Source organism: Apostichopus japonicus, chromosome 19, assembly GCF_037975245.1.
Source record: "Apostichopus japonicus isolate 1M-3 chromosome 19, ASM3797524v1, whole genome shotgun sequence".
Classification (NCBI taxonomy): domain Eukaryota; kingdom Metazoa; phylum Echinodermata; class Holothuroidea; order Aspidochirotida; family Stichopodidae; genus Apostichopus; species Apostichopus japonicus.
Window position 1 is genome coordinate 7578995 of NC_092579.1, and position 17994 is coordinate 7596988.

Consider the following 17994-nt stretch of genomic DNA (forward strand, 5'->3'; position numbering starts at 1 on the left):
TACTGTAGGTACCATGTATTGCCACCAAATTTTAGAAGTTTAAAAAATGGCCAAATGGTTCCTAAAATAATCTCTCATCGCTTTGAATCATCCAAAGGCTGTGATAAGTTGTCGATTGTAAGGAAAGTCAAGGCAGTTACTGTAACTATCACAGTGATATAGTATAGTGCTCTGGAATTCACAACAAAAGAGGTGTTAAAAGGTTTTCCAATGGTTACCGATTTTGTCCGTTGCCAGGCCACTTTGAGGTGATGCTGTTCCTCTTTTTAATTGTAATTAATAAAATTTGCTTTAACATCATCTACATTAACAAGAGAAATTGAAACGTTCCACCCTTCTATCTTAGTCTTTTCAGTCGAACCCAATTACGTACTTAACTCATGAATACTTATATTTGAGTGAACTTTAACCTCTGTTTATGTATTCCTGTTTTCAGTCATTGAGGAGAGTGGAGTCAGGCTAAAATTAACAGTGACAGACACCCCTGGCTTTGGAGACCACATTAACAATGAAAACTGGTATGGACCGTTCCTTGCGTTGTATCACTCTACATGTATACCCTTGATATTTCTGGATGATGGTAGAAAATTGATAAACCTCATAGTTTTAATGTATTTTACATGCAGTTGGTAGGCAAAGTGAATATACGAAAAATGACGGTTGCATTTCTGAAATGTCAGAATATTCAACCACTCGCAGAAGGTTGATGAAAATGTTTTCGCTCTTATCAAGTTGTACCTAACCCGGTTGGTTTTGCACGGATCATTTACCGATAAATTATGTTTGTATGGACATGTTGTACATCCTACTTTCATGAGCCTGACTTAAATAATGATCCTACTTTTTACCGCTCTTTCCTCATTCTCAGTTGGATCCCCATCATAGAGTACATCAACGAACAGTACGAAAAGTATTTATCAGAGGAGATAAGCATCACCCGTAAGAAACACATCCCAGACAGCAGGGTACACGTCTGCCTCTATTTTGTTGCTCCGACGGGACACAAGTAAGTCTATCAGGAGATGGAGAATAATGTCTCATCAGGGGTCTAGTGGTGGGGGTGGGGGTGGGGGGTTTGTGGAGGGTGTACACTCCTCATCTCAACTTCACACATAACCTGAAAACTAGTTCACAAAACCTTGTCGGTAGTCCCTAATTAAATACCTAATGTATAGGCTAAGTATGCATTGGAATGCACTATTACTGATCTACAATTTTAATTTCTGTCGGTGGACCTCATTGCCAGTACCCCATCGTTTTTTTAAAATCCTGGCTCCTCCTATGCTAGTAGTACTGCATTGGCCACCTGTTTCCGCTGACATCACAAACATCCACCGTAGGTTTTGGTGAAAGTGAATTCTCTGTCCTGTGGGATCATTGTAAAAGTCTATAGAATTAAGTTTGATTCAATGAGTCAATTTTATTGGTCTTTTGAGCCGGAAATTTCAAAGACTCAACTCGATACATTTAGAATCTAATTTCTAAGAATGTTCTGGAAGAAGAAACAAAAGCAAGAAGGAAAACAGAAACTGAAAAAGTTCTTAAAGTTTTTTCATAAAATACAAATTAAATGGAAGAAGGCTGGTAGATGTTTTAAATGGACATAAGATGTTGCTTTGAACAGGGTAGAAAATTGTTCTAGGATTGAGTAGGTGAATAGGACATCTGGTATCTGTTTATCTCCATGGAAACTAGCTTTGTAAGAAGTTATTGGTCACGGAAGGAAAGTATAATATCATGATTTCCTGCTGACATGGAACCATAGTGGAAAAGAGCAAAAATAGAAAAATGTATGGCTAGAACAGGATTTGAACTAGTTACCTCTGGGTTACAGCACTCTCAACTAAGGGCTGGATACCACAGTTGGTAGAGCGCTGGGTTTGTAACCCAGAGGTCACTGATGCAAATCCAATTTCAGCCGTAAATTTTGTTCTCTTGCCATTTCTAAATTTCCTAGTCAGTTTCCAAATTTCATTGATATATATAATGGAACAGTGGTGTAATATTTTCATGTCCATTTGAGGCAATTTAACCGCTAAGAGCTTTTATTAGTGGCCGTGGAAATGTTTCGTGGTAGTTAATGCAGACTTAAGACCTAAGATCTGGTCGCTTAAAGGTCATCTGTATGACCTATAAATAGTTGCGATTGCAATTAGTTTTCATAAATTTCTTCCTGTATGTTTTACGCCTTGAGAGTTACATATCAATTCCTTTCTTTCTAAAATGCACACTAAACATGCTTCAAAATAGCCCTCTTACTGACCAACGCGTATGACTCATCACCTTGACCGAAAATCCTGTGGCTCTGTGTGGACAAGTTGTTTGGACTATTCCATTCATCAGGGGGGTCTTAAACGGTGTTTCTATAATTGTAGGATTGCATTAGATGAATTAATTGGTACTTACTTGCTTCAATATTTATGATGCATATTCCACGGTCATTTTCTTTGAAATAATATTGAGTTCAATAAAATGTGACGTTTTGAAAGCGAAACTTGGCTGTGGCGATGTAGGTGAGCACTGTGCATTGCGTAGCTGTACCCTATTGCAGAGTACAGGATACACATATGACGTAATGGCGTGCCCACCGAAGAAAGCGAAACTTGCATTTTTCTTAGAAGACATTCGATTGGATTGTACTTGGTCCGATTGAAGACAGTGACCAATTAAAATGAATTTAACAGCAATGTAAAGTTAAGAAAAAATCCTTTCCAAAACCGTTTGAACTAAATTTGTCAATGAATATTCAAGAGGATGGTTACGCAAACAAAGTACGGCTATCAAATGGTGATTTTCTTCAGTATTTACTGTGTGTTTTCAATGAGGGTTTTGACTTCTATATTTATTAACCTTGCATCGTAAATCACCGAAGTCCGGTGGAATTTTGAACTGTATTGTTAAGAAAATAACAGAACTTTAGAGACAACACATTTCTCTGTTTAGTGCCGTTTGAACTAAGTTATTTCGGTATTAACTTTTCACGCTATGGCTGTAGGAAAATGGTCTATATGGTAAAGTCATAGGCCTAAAACTGCGGCGGTCGAACTCAGTTCGCGTGCCGCACAAGGAATGGCACTAAGGAATTGATATGTTTCCAGACATTGAGTAGTGTCAAGTTCGATGAGTAGTAGCAGTACGAAATTGGACGCTCGAATGATGAACTTTTTAAAGAGAAAGGTAAAAAGACAAAGATTGAAAAATGGCACCCGCAGAGGCAGCTTTCATGTTAGCATTCCCCTCCACTTAGACCTCTCCCCACTCCCCCTCCCCTCTCTCTGGCTGTGGTATTGGACTCCTTACTTTCTCTTTTATTCCATTGTTTTAGTGTTTTTGTATCATAGCAACAGGAAGTTTTGCTTTCATGTTCACTTTTAATAACAGGTTGTTTTTTGTTGAGGCAGATTTAAAGTAAATAATTAGATATGAAATAGCTTCAGATTGAAAAGTGAAATTGTGAAGCCTCTCAGGGAACCTTGTTTGGCTAGATTGAAAATATACTTTAGAAGCATAGAAAACTAGAACAATAGCTATTGTACTTGTTGATTGAGTTCCAGAGTTCAAAGGTTATTGGGACATGTGAAAATAATGTCAAGTCTAACGTGTGACAGAAAATGATTTAACAGTGACGTAAAATTTGGGGGATAATTTAGGGTACTAAATTTCCAAATTATTAATGTTTAATAGCATTAGCTTTAGGTTTAATCCTGGCAATGCGTTTTTACAGTAATGCATAAAGCACTATATAGCTCTGAATACACAGTGCACAGTAACAAATTAATAAGTGTACAGTTACTAATTAGCAATATACAATTATTAATTAGCAGTGTACAAATGGAATTGAAAGTTTATGGTAATGGATTAACAGCGCTTTAGGTTAATGAATTGGGAGAGAATGATAATGACTAAAGAAGTTACAGTAATAAATAGACAGTAAATTGTCAAAGCTAAGCAATACGCAGTAACAGAAAAGGAAAGTAGGCAGGGATACATATCCAATGTTTTATGCTGTGCAGTACCCACCCATATGAAGGTGTGGTGCATATTACTATATCATATAACATACACGTTAATGAATCGTCGTTTGTCCCATTACTGTCAGGAGAGATGCCTTGTATACCGTTTAGAAATATTGTTTCTTGTTTGGTTACTTTAATTGTAAAATAACAGGTAACGATTAGTGACTTGAGTAAAACAAAGTGAAATTGTTTGGCAGGAAAGTACTTTCTTATTGTTTTAGTAATTAAATGTAGCCTGTTGATTAGCTTGATTTCCAACATGTTTCAGAGAAGCAGCAACGATTGTAGTCTAAAGGTATGTCTACCTATGTAGAAGAAGAGGAAGGAAATGTTTTGAAGTTTGGGAATGAACTATTTGAAGTTGAAAAGTCATTTTTAGAATAACATAACTTCATTTCTTTAGGTGGCAGTCCTTGCTTAATATTTTTGTTTCTGCTTGGAGACCATGTCACTGTACTATGTAGGTATTATCCTTGCCCATCCACTTGGCAGATTTTGTTGTTCTTTCGCCTACTCTGTGATCAATTGACAAAATGTGTTTTAAGGCTCTTGAAATAATGAAGTAGGAGTACTAATGTCCAATCGAATTGGATTTGTAGGGAGAGAGAGAGTGCATCCAGTCGGTCACTTTGTTGGGTATTTATTGTCTTAAAGAGGGCGAAGGTAGACAGTCGTGAGAATTATTGACTTATTGAATTTTGATGTGGAATGACGAAAATTTCAATGAAAATGAATCACCAGTCATCATCATGCTAATAGTACAATGACAGGCAACTAATATTTTCAAATTTTGTGCAGCAGGCTCTTAAAGGCATTGAAGGCTTGCTCTGAAAAAGTTAACTTTCCGTTGCTTGCAAATGACGTTTCTTCTTGTCGCTACAAAATGCAGACAGTAATGAAACGTGATACCTTGTTATCTTTTATCTAGACCTGAGATGTCCACGCTGCTATGTACACTGTGTTGTGGGTATTGACCGTAGTTGTATGTATTGACTTTACACTAGTGTCTAATTACCGACGGTAGCAAGCTGTGTGTGTATTTTCTGGGATAGATGGTGGTGTCTAACACTTCTGTTACACCTCATTCGAAACTAGGTCAGATTACCGGCATGCAGTGTTCGATTTTTCCGGTATCGCATCGCAAAATGCGATCCAAAACGACAAACTTGCGAGACGTTTCCAAATCAGCATCGCACATTGTGCCGATTTGTGCGATACAAATTCCTAGTCAGATTTGGGAGCAAACACTCAAACCTTAACTTACGAACTGTCGATCACAATGTAGAAGTTATAATTTATTGAGTTTATACTCAATGTACAACTTATTCACTTGACCGTATAGCGAAAAAAAAACCTGAAAAAATAATATCCTACCATAGTTAAGTGTAAAGCAAATAGCCTAACCACCTGATCGGCGGTTACGGATCTCACGTAACTAAAAGGTTCCCTGGCAACGTGCCAAAAAAATGTTAACAAACAGGTGTTACACAGGGGATGAGCTCACAGTTGTTGGGAAGGTACCTGGGCAAATTCGCAGCACATGTACCGTGGTACAGTAGTTGGGTATAGGGTTAAACACTGCAGTTGTAAAAATGTACGCATAGTGCACGCTATTCATTGTTAGGCAGTCTAGAAACGGGGCTTTGCTGAACGTTGTTTGTTTCATAATATCGGAAGTTTTGTAAGTTGCACTTTTTAAAGATTGAAAGACAGATTAAATCTGTTTTCATTTTATAACATAATATAGCTACTTTAACTTGTCATTTTAAAATTTTCATCAGTTTCGTGACAGTTTAAATAAAAAAAGTTGTCAGTATTTTGCATCCTCAACTGCGAATTTTTTCATCGCCAGACATCGCAAAAATGACAACAATTTTCGGGGGCTTTCGCCCCCAGGATCCCCACGAGGGGTTCTACCCTATGACCCCACCATAGCCCTAAGACGGGCCCCTGGACACCACGCCTTTATGCTTGCACGTTACGCGTGCTAGGCAGGCGAACACCGGCGGGAAATCGACAGTGTGTTCGCGGGAAATTGAACAAGGTTTTCCAACACTGCTGAACTGTGCAGTTACTGTATGCATCATGTTCAAGGTTTTCACGGAGGCCTTTGAGGAAATGAATGGTTAGTACAGTGTATATATGCTGCACTAATGCTGTGTGTAGGCCAAGGTTCACGAAGGTCATTGGTTATATTCGCGCGCCGTAGACGTGTTTTTAGATGTTACGGAGAGTCAGGTTTCCATGGATATTAATCGAAAATGAATCTGAGTTTAACTGACGCTAAAGAAATGGATCGTCTTGGGCAGATTAACAAATCATTGCAAGTAAAAATAAGTACAGGTAGCTCTGCTGTTAAAAAGAAAAGTTCAATATCGGTTTGCTGTTATCGGCAATTAGGCAAAATTTTACCGATACCGATATGCTGCCGATATTGCAAATATCGGCCGATACCGACATTGAAAACGATTATCGTAGCAACACTAGTATAAATAATAATAATAAACAAACATCTTCTAGTTAATACATTGATCGCCAACATTTGGTCCGTTTTGTGGTAATTTCAAAACTGCTATTCAATATTGGGGAACTGCTATGCAACAAAAATATTGTATAGCAATTGTCGAAATTTGTTGCTATGCAATTTTTTGACCATAAGTCGAACACTGCCGGCATGAGACTTTTCTTTGTGTGCAAGTCTTCACACCCTTTAATTTCCTCTGCTATAACATCCTGTGGTTCCTGTGTATAAAAATTGCTAAACTTTATGTTTGTGTAGCAAATTTGACCAGTTTGGATAGCAATTTGCTATATGTGATCTGGATGTGTACCTGCTATGTATCTTTAAACTTGTACAGCAATTTGACCATTTTGCAAAGCATTTTTGTGAAGCGGTACTGGATGAATTAATCCCTGTAGGGTGGCTGTCTCGCAACTGTGTTACTGTTGGTCAATATGGACATTTTTAGTTTGGATGGGATGAAGGGATATTTGAATGATTAATGCAAAGTAAAGACATCTTAATAGTTTTGAAAATTAATCTGCTCCAACTTCTGCAGACCTGTGTTACTAAACTATATATGAGATTTTGTCCAACTAAAAATCAAGGTGACCTCAGATTGCATTTTGAAAGGAAACGGAAAGTAGTGAAGTACTCTGAACTAGATTTTCAAAATTGGCTATATTTTGCAGTGGGCGTTTTTTGTGAGTGTTACCTTGTAGTGTCTCTGTCTCATGTGACTTGACAACAATTTCCTCTGAAAATAGATGTTGAAGTGAAAGTGCTTTGTGGTTAAATGTTCAGTGTGCTGGATGGCCATGAACTCCCTGGTGTAGCTTCTGGTAAATAATTCGATTGTAAACATGCATTGTGGGAAAGAGATGATTGGTTGAAGGACGTTCGGAGGAAATTGCTCTCAACAAATCAATAAATTGACAAAATTTTCTATTTAGTAAAACTGAGGCCTTTTTTGTTTATGAAACTTTGAGTGGTTTTTGTTCAGTTGAAATTATTGTGTTTCTGGGAGCAAGTTTGATAGAATTACTGTACTTCTCAACGACCATGGATGAACACATAACACTATGACAGGGCATAAAATACATCTACACTTCAACAGAGGAAGAGGAGAAAAGGTGAGGGTGGGCGGGGGGGGGGGGGGTTTGTGAGAGAAGAATGGCAGTTGGCAATTCTTGGACCTACTTTTGGAAGGCTACGTATTAAAGTTTATAATATTGAACCAGTTTTTCTTAAGGTATTATTTTCAGTTCATGTTTCTTTTGGGAGCTGTCTGAAACTTTGGAAGGCCTATCCATGCATTCCTTTTTATGCAGATTTAAGTTCCCAGTCATTATTGGTTCCTTTTTTTCTCATTCTAGTTGTGACCATGCTGAGGTCTAACTTTATTTGAAATCTTGTTTATGTGTATCAGTTCTTCAAGTTCACCCTGCGTGTCGTCTCAGACTGCGCATGTTTATTCAATCCCTGAGTCATTGTAATGGTTGTTTCTACAATGTCTCTCCTCTGTCTCAGTCGGTCTCCTCCTGTATATATATATGTATGGTTTGCAACTTAACCACAATAGTTTATTTCTTCAACTTTCCGTTGAGGGGCCAAGATATATATCTGTGGGCTTCCTGGTAAATGACAACCTTTTGTGACTCGATCAAATGAAAAGTTTTGTCAGGGAGAGACTTTGGTTTCCTTCATTACTCACTGGCACCCCATCAGTCTCTGCTGGTTTATTTGTTAAGAGGCCTTACCTTAATATATATGAGAAAAGGTTTTATGCTCTCTAGACTTAATGAAATATGGCTGGAATATTCATTATAATGAAACCAGACAGACAGACAACATAATAAGCAATGTGCTATAACTTGATTCAAATGAGTTGTGTGGTTTTCACATCAAATAGGTACTTTCTTGTTGCCATGGCAACAGCAAATATATTTTCACTTCCATGTCTCAGTCCAATAAACACCGTTGGAATAATAAAATGTCTTTAGGGAACAAATGAGGGCAAATTTCTTCTTTGAATTAAAGAAGCTGAATACTTCTGGCGGGTAGAACAAGAATCTTTAAACAATCTTTTTGAAATGTGACTCTTCAAGAGGTCAGTATTCTGACAACAGTATTGTCTATCCACTGAAACATTCTTTGTCCTAATTTATTTCAAATCAAATAATATCATTTAAGGTCATCAGTCTTAACGGCAAATTGTTGAAAATTTGCTAAAAACTGGCTCAAAAGCTGTCAAATATTTACTTTCCTGGAGATGATGATGCTGATCATTAAGGGATGTTGATTTGTACAATCGAATGTCTCAGTAGCCAAAATGCCTCGAAAGGAGGCAGGATCTGATCAAAACTAGGATAAAATTAATACCATTTTCTGGTAGTTCTATTTTGTGGATATAAACTAAAATTGCTGGTTGAATGCTTGAATGTGAGTGGCCATTACATTCCCCTTTAGTGCATATTTGAGGACAATGTTGATGACCTTTATCCTTTTTGCAGTACTTAACTTCATAAGCTGTAACCTTTCTTGACCTTTTGCTCTCCCAAAGTATTCCTTGGAGATTAATACCTCGAAGATATTCCTAAGTATGGACGAGTGTTACATTTTATAAAGAATCAGATTTCATTGAGCATTGTGCTTGAAAGGAAGATGCTGTCAGGAGAAGGTGTTGTGGCATTAAAGAATAATAAGATTTGGAGATGGTCGCACTCAAAGAATTGCATGGTTTCTACCATGGTGAGCAGATGGTCGCACTCAAAGAATTGTATGGTTTCTACCATGGTGGGCAGATGGTCGCACTCAAAGAATTGCATGGTTTCTACCATGGTGAGCAGATGGTCGCACTCAAAGAATTGCATGGTTTCTACCATGGGGAGCAGATGGTCGCACTCAAAGAATTGCATGGTTTCTACCATGGTGAGCAGATGGTCGCACTCAAAGAATTGTATGGTTTCTACCATGGTGGGCAGATGGTCGCACTCAAAGAATTGTATGGTTTCTACCATGCTTAGACCACAATTATAAATCATTTTAGCATATCTACTGAATCACATTATAGACATACAAAATTTCCAACCATGGTTTGGTTTATCTAAAATTCAAGGCATACTGTCAGGTATTGTTTTTCTAAATGCCATTTATTTCCTCTTTTCATCCACAGTCTGAAACCATTGGATATCGAGGTCATGAAGAGATTAGATAAAGTATGCAATGTGATGCCAGTCATCTCCAAAGCTGACACTCTAACAATAGAAGAGCGGGCCACCTTTAAAAACAGGGTACGTGGATTAGTATGGAACATGTATGAGAGAGGGTGGATGCATGGTCTGAGCAAGGGCTGAGAATATAGTAGAAAAGGGTGTAGGGGTATGATGGCACACTGGGTGAATTTGGAGAGTTTTCTCGGGTGAATGTTATGGAGTGCACCATTAATTTGGGTGACGGTATGTTCATACAAAAGGTTTTAGGATGAGAGAAGAAACAGTTGGCAAAGAAAGAGGGGGTAAGTTTTTATTTGGTAATAAGGTATGTACTGGAGATACTAGGATGTGGGATATGTCCCTGGTTGGTAGAAAGGTTAATACTTATGGGATATTGGGGACTTTCTGATCAGCTTGAATATAAACTTTGATGTGGATTGTGACATTTTGCTAGTTTTTAAGCATGATGGGAATTATTATTATATTTACAAATCTTGTCTATCAGTAAAAACATATTTTGCTTGTATATTGTTTCTTATATCCTCTGGTGCATGGTAGGAGGATTTTTTTCTTGAGGGGTGGGGATGGGGGATCCTAAAAAGGTAAAAATTCTACCAAAACACAGTTAAAAGTCACATACAAATCACAGTTTCACAGTTCAACCAGGTTTGTGTTATTCTTCCAGATGGGTGGAACAAGGAGGTAACCTTGTACAGCGCTAATAATTAATATTCTGATAGTTTGAAGGTGAATTGTTCTCTGTTATGGTTTATGTAATGGTTGTTATATATAAAGTTACTGTAAAATGCAGAAAATAGCAAATAAAATAAAACTTAAATATGACATGCAGATGTTTGATATTTTTGACATGAACTGTGACATTTGACCTGTGTCACTGTCTATAAGTAGGTGCCACTTTCTGTCAATCTGTGCGACTGCCTATCAATCAGTGTGACTGTCTTTCATACTGTGCCATTGGTGTCTCATGAGAAGTTCAGAATTAGAGGCTATGTAATCAAAGCACACACATACTCATCATGACATGTTCTAAACAATTACACACCAAGTATAAGCTGCCTCATCCTGCTGTTAGCCTTGAAGAAATATTATAACTCTATTATTCACCAATAAGACAGATTAACTAGAGTTATATGACTTCCTCTTAAGCAGCTAATAGTCTTTGCAAGGTACACCTATCTCTCCAGTAAAAGACATAAACAAATGAATATGCTGTTAGTCTGTTCGAATCAGATGATTAACCTTGAGAGACTTGGTTTGCATACTTTGGTAGATTAAAATTTATGGGTTTAGGAGCTTAACTTGGACTTATATGGTAAATGTATATATAGCTAGGCTGATGACAATACAGACTGAAGCTGATGGCTATGTATGTTCGGCTAGAAAAAATGTCTTATAGCCTTCATAACAATCATGATAAATATATTGAGTAATTGTGGTATGAAGTGGAATCCTAGGACATTTTACAACTTTTGAAATGAATATGTTGGCCATTTTATCGCTGTTTTACCGATGGCAACCATTTGGAAAACACTTTCCGTTGGTCTGTGGGAATAAGGTCATGACGTCAAGTCTTGAAAACCTTTTGGAACCATTTAAAGTTGTAAGGAACGACTTTTCAAACCATTACAACATATAGACAATGCTACAGCATATTATAAAGGGAAAGTGCATGCACTATTTAAGAACTGAATCTAGTGAGAATTGCACCTTTTTTGGGTCATATACCATTTAATGCAACAAAATTCAATCCTTTGGTATAATTCTGAGCCTGTGATATGTAACAATATATTTGGGACTAAAATGTGTCAATCCAAAGTGTCATTAACTCTGTTAATAGCTTACAATATATAGATCATGCTATAGCATAAAGAGCAGTACATTTGTGAAACTGAATCTAGTGGGAATGACAACTTTCTTGCTTTATATAACTTTTAATACAACAAAATTAAACCCATTGGTGTAATTCTCAGCCTGTAATATTTGAGACTTAAAATGTACATTTTATTGTTTTAATTTCTAATTTTTTGTTAGATCAAAGAAGAGTTGAAGAAACATGGCGTACAGACCTACCCAATGAAAGGAGTTAATGAGGATGCAGATGATGCTAAGATTAATGATGTGTTAAGGGTCAGTATTAATATCAATGGAAAGCAATTACAATTTCAAAGACTGTCCATGAGCATTGGTTAAAAATCAATGCCTTGTGGAGTGGAAATTGTAGCGATTTTTTTTGTGAATATATACTTTTTGAAGAGCAAACTATTGAAAGTGTCACAAATGTTTATCAGTTATAATGTTGAACTTCTTTTGTTGGTTGAACCATTCATATGAAACTGCTATGGAGTGATAGGGGTGGGGTTGGATGGAAAGGGGGGGGGGAGAGAACAAGCCTGATCACAGCGCCTGCTGGTTAGCCAAAAAGCAGACTAGTATATGATAGAAGATAGAATAGCCATAAAGACAAGCAAATAATTTTTCAGACTGGAAGAGTAAACAAAAAATAGACAAAGGTAAAACTAGTGTCAGTCAGAGGAGGAGAGGGGAGGGGGGGGGGATAGGGAATCTGACTTCACTGGAAGGCTGTCCCAGCCCTGACTATACCACCCTCCTAAGAGTACCTAGCCATAAAAAAAACCTGCTACATTTGGATTGTAGGTTCCATTTAACTCTCAGTGTTCACTATGTGTCTTTGGGACATCATTATCAATCATGCAAGGATACACTGTGGTGTGTAGCATGGTAATACTGCTTCAAACAATCATATTTAAGGTATTTGAATGAGTGTATTTTGTTGTAGCAGAACAAGAAAAAACAATGTTTTTGTTATCAATACAGTATGACAATGCAATTAGCTGATCTTACTTTAATCTTTTTTATATAATAGTTGTTTAATATATTTCTAGAATAACTGGTATTCACATTCACTGGTATAAACAGATCCTTTGTCTTCATATTTTATCCTGGTTTCTCACCTTTCACAGGATCAGATACCCTTTGCTGTGGTTGGAAGTGACAAAACCCATGAGATTGATGGCAAGAAAGTTCTTGGCAGACTTACAAACTGGGGCCTGATAGAGGGTTTGTAACTTTATACAGTTCCTATTAATTTATCGACTACACATACTGTTTAAAGGACAAGTCACATATTTAATGTTGCAATGTTCTTAGTATGACGATTCGTCATTGAATATGAGCGAAACAGTACATGTTTTGAGTAACATTGGTTTCTTGATGGACAGAAAAATCAGGCAAACATCGAGCAACCTCCATGATGCATTACTTTGGTTTCACAAGAAAACACAATAGGATAATAACAATGGGATGAAAAGAATTATCTTGGAATCTTTTGACTTTGTTCAAATAATCTTGTCCATCCTTTCAATGGCCTGCCGATGACCATTGATAAAAGTGTCAGTGAGTCAGCATAACGGCAACATTACTTATATTCATATTCTTATGTCCATTCTGTGTAAATCTATTTTTTATGTTGTTTGTTCAAGCCACACACTCTGTTATGTATTAAAGATGATATTACCTTCAAACGAATCTAGTCCTTTGAGTGATGGTGACCTAACTAGTGAAATTCAAGTTCTTCATGTCTACTGGCCAGAAGTGTAAATTTATCCCTGTTCTCAATGTCCTTTTCTTTGCAGTGGAGAATCCGAAACATTGTGAATTTTCTCATCTACGCAACATGTTGATCAGGACACACATGCAAGACCTGAAGGAGGTCACGGACAGCATACACTACGAGAACTTCCGACGGGAGAGGCTAGCGGCCAAGCAAAAGTTCGAGAAAGCAGAGGAGAGTCGCTGCTAACAAAACATCAGTACATTTTATTGCAAACAGCTGTTCAGTGCTTTCTAAAAATATTAACTTTTGGGGTGTCAAATTTTTTACATTTTAAGAATTTAAAAATATTTGAGTAAAAATATCCTTCAAGCTTTTTTTACACATATGAATTTTTGTTGTATTTAGTTATGGTTATGTACAAGAAGCTGGATCTAGCCTCACATATCAACTCCTTATATATTTTATATTGAGTTTTGATAACTTCACATCTGACCAAATAAACCAAAAAAAAAATCAAATACAAATGCAAAGTAAACACATTATCTTTAAGTTTCACTTAACTTCATTTGACTTTGCATAAAGTGTAACCCAATCGCTGGATTGTAAGTGAGATTTTTGTTGCCGTGAGGATTTAAGAATCTTCAAAGTTTTACCATGCTAATGGACAGCTAAGTGAAACAGTAAAGTACTTTGAAATCAGGTTGCTCATGTTTGGCCCTGACAATATGGAAAGGCTTAGTATCACAAATATGTCACAATAAATTCATAAAAAAAATATAATAATAAGAATGATTAATGACATGTTAGTTAGCTACCTTTGAGTGAAAACAGCTAAAATATCTTGCCTCATAGAACTTTGTCAGAGGCTTCGTATTTTAAGCATCTGCTTAACAATTTCAAAAGTATTTTCGATATGATTTAAATTACTAGTAGACATTCAGTAGTCTTCAGTAATACGATTAAATGTCTTATACTCAAGGAAGGGTACTTTGTGACCATTATTTGACTTTTCTAGCATGTTTCAAGGCAATGTTGTTAATAAATCTTTTAATGTGAACAGCTACGAGATATATTAAGCTATATAGGATACCTTTTATACAAACGTTACAAACATTTGCAAGTTAGGAAGGATGCATAGCAAAGGTGATACTGATTTAGTTTTGAAGTGATCATTATTCATTGCAAAATGTTAGTTTTATTCTGATTACAGTTATATGTTTTTGATGGGAGAAAAATAAAGTTTGGGTATCATTTCCCAAGAATTTGTTATTTTTGTGCAAGGAAGAAGGTCAGGGTTTGAAGAGCAATTTTTATCAAATGTTGGTGGGATGCAGAGGAGATGGGTTGGGTGGGTTGGGTGGGGTGGCTTTTGCTTTTAATTATAATAGGGATAAGGTGCATCCAGTTGTTGTATATTTGGGAGCAAACACCTATGCATTGTGATATGAGTACTTTGACTTTTGCTATAACAATCTTTAGAATAGGTTATCCTATCTTCTACTTTCAAAAATATTTTAAGATGGAAGTTTGTGTCGAGGTTTCATTTAGTTTCATTTTAAATATTTGGGCCAGTGTGTAATGTTAATCTTTATTTATTTTCCCCATTTATGTTTGTTTATTTTATTATTTAAAAATAAAAGCTAAATGTAGCTTTTGTGGAGATGGGCGGTGGGGTGGGGGGGGGGGGAAGGTCGTGGAGGGAAAAAGATATTTAAACTTTTCACACTTTGGACATCTTTTGTTAAGATAGATAGCTTCTTTCACCCTCTGCCATAAACCAGCAGTTCCTCTCTAGTTATAGCCTATAGGAATGATCGCTAAAATAGATGGCGCTGTTCAGAAATGACAAAGTAACTATGTTTTATTCGAAAATCTCAGTATTTTTGGGGATCCCTTATCTTTGTCCAAAATAGCGATTTTTTTCAAGGAGTTTGCTGATGATTTTGGCAAGTGGCATACAATTTGATAGTTATCTATAAGATTAAAATATTTCAGGCTGCACTCTGTAATAAGCAATCTGCTTTAAGGGAAATCCATTAAATTGGTTTATTTTTAAGGCTTCAAGAAAACGGAAGTACAGTTACAATTGTGAAAATAATATCCTTTATGGGTTTTTAATGATTTTTACAAATATAATGAGAAAGTTAAATTTTCAAGCTGATCTTTGGTGATTATGTAAAACTCATTCTGCTGTTTCAAGATGCATTCATAACAATACAACAAACCTTGGAAGATTTATATCCTTGTTATAAAACAGGCTGCTCTCTGTAATAAGCAATCTGCTTTAAGGGAAATCCATTAAATTGGTTTATTTTTAAGGCTTCAAGAAAATGGAAGTACAGTTACAATTGTGAAAATAATATCCTTTATGGGTTTTTAATGATTTTTACAAATATAATGAGAAAGTTAAATTTTCAAGCTGATCTTTGGTGATTATGTAAAACTCATTCTGCTGTTTCAAGATGCATTCATAACAATACAACAAACCTTGGAAGATTTATATCCTTGTTATAAAACATGCTATCCAGTTTATGGTTCACATAGAAACTTTTTCAGTAGCAATGATGTTAGTAAGTTTACTGTTGCCAGATGCCTTCATAAAATTGCACCAATCTCATATCTTTGTGATTGGAAATAGTATCAGAATGTTGTATTTTGTCTTCAATTAATAATTGATGCAGGATAAATCTGCAATATATAATGTAAGATAATTTAATCTGCATTTTCTTCTGCAACCAAATTTTTGGAGAAGATATTCCATTAATGCCAAAATATTGCAATATGTTTTTGTTAGCAGTTCATTTCTGCAATTGGCCAATGGTATTATGATTTGCATATTCAGGGATCAAGTTTATAATGCTGTACTAGCAGAGTCCTACAAAACAAAGGTACTTTCTTAAGTTAAATGTGCAAAAATAATTTTCCATATGTGTCCTTTTTATGGTAAGATATACACAAGGGATTGTGAAGGGGTCTGATTGAGTCTTTCCATACCCTTGTTGGTTGTGTCCCTTTTTCTCCCCCAAAATATGAAAGAAAAAAAAAAGAAACAAATTATTTTACAACTCATCACTCATTCTACTTTGGCAAAACTATATCTGTTATTGTTCAATAGTCATTATGTTACTTTACGACTAACTGAAAGACAAAAAAAAAAAGAATATTGGTACAAATATGTTACAGTTTCTGTCTTAAAAGTACAACATTATAACTTGTTTTTATTCCATTTCAATTCTAACATTATGGTGCTATATATATGCCACTTCAAAGTGCCTTGTAACTTGGAGAACTTAATATATTTCAACAATACTGTAGGCTTGACATTACAAAGTCTGGTGAATGTGTTTTTTTTACAGACAGTTCCTTTTATTATTGTTTGAATAACTCTAACTGGTATAAACCAATACAGTTATGTATACTTCACCATAAGTCATGTAAATTACACTTTTGTATTACTATTACCCTTTTTTTCCTCTTTTCCATTATTGAATAAAATTGAAGAAATTTGACTATATCTATTTTTTTGTGGTTGTCATTTTATGTCACAATGTTGTCTTTTACTGTAAATTCCCTATCCAATTATTATTCAAACTTGCAGAACCCTTAAAGGGTGTGAAGACTCGCGCAAAAAGAAACGTCTAATGCCGGTAATCTGACCTAGTTTCGAATGAGGTGTAACAGAAGTGTTAGACACCACCATGGATACCACAAAATACACACACAGCTTGCTACCGTCGGTAATTAGACACTAGTGTACAGTCAGTACATACAGCTGCGGTCAATACCCACAGCACAGTGTACAAACTATAAAGCGATGGACATCTCAGGTCCAGCTAAAGATAACAAGGTATCACGTTTCATTACTGTACTGTCTGCAATTTGTAGCGACGAGAAAAACTTCACTTGAAAGCAACGGAAAGTTAACTATTTCAGACCACGGCACGCGGTTTGGGACGAGTCTTCAATGCCTTAAAAGACATGATTATATCTGAAAGCTCTTCCTGTGAATATTGAGACTAATCTAATGAACAAGATGCATGTAGAGGACAGAAATATTGATGACACACATTTATTTCTGCCATTATGACTTGATGGGTAATCTGAAGAAGCCTGATTTTTTAATTTTTTGGGGGGTAGGTTTATGGTCATGTGTACTCAACAGGAGATAAAACAAGTATGAAAGCTACTTACTGCACAAAATCTGTAAGGTTTCAGCTTGATTGATCTTAAATATATGGTATCATTATTCCATTTTGTGAATAAAAATACCATATTGTTTTGTAGGAGGTAGAACAACTTAACTGACAATCTTTGGAAACTTTTTGATCCATGGTAATTATATTGTGTATTATTAGCATGGAATTTTAGCAGCAGTTAGACCACCAAATGTGTACTACATATCTTTCAGTTTATTTACAGTTTCATTTTGCAAAACAGTAAGAAATGTTCAAAATATATACTTTTCAGTAACTTGCTTTTAATATGTGTACTACTATTACATTGTAAAAATGATATGTCACATGGAAAAAAATCTTGTGGCAGCGGTGGGATTCGAACCCACGCCATCGAAATGACTGGTGCCTTAAACCAGCGCCTTAGACCGCTCGGCCACGCTACCTTCGTGATATTTAGAAGGATTTAAAATTAATATAAACAAAATTCTCATTA

The 17994-nt window shown here is 36.0% G+C and overlaps 1 protein-coding gene and 1 non-coding gene across 4 annotated transcripts in view; one reads left to right on the forward strand and one right to left on the reverse strand.

The window, feature by feature from the left end:
* LOC139959703 (neuronal-specific septin-3-like) overlaps positions 1 to 16840 on the forward strand; it is a 54628-nt gene extending 37788 nt beyond the window's left edge. For all 3 annotated transcript variants that reach the window (XM_071957512.1, XM_071957513.1, XM_071957514.1), the window contains 6 exons: positions 437 to 518; positions 869 to 1006; positions 9692 to 9809; positions 11784 to 11879; positions 12734 to 12830; positions 13406 to 16840. In XM_071957512.1, the coding sequence (XP_071813613.1) occupies positions 437 to 518; positions 869 to 1006; positions 9692 to 9809; positions 11784 to 11879; positions 12734 to 12830; positions 13406 to 13572 (698 nt within the window). In that variant the 3' untranslated portion in view covers positions 13573 to 16840. The remainder of the gene's footprint in view (positions 1 to 436; positions 519 to 868; positions 1007 to 9691; positions 9810 to 11783; positions 11880 to 12733; positions 12831 to 13405) is intronic.
* A 1022-nt stretch (positions 16841 to 17862) lies between these two features.
* Trnal-aag (transfer RNA leucine (anticodon AAG)) lies at positions 17863 to 17944 on the reverse strand. Its single transcript has one exon. It is a non-coding gene; the product is annotated as a tRNA-Leu (tRNA).
* Positions 17945 to 17994: the final 50 nt, after the last annotated feature.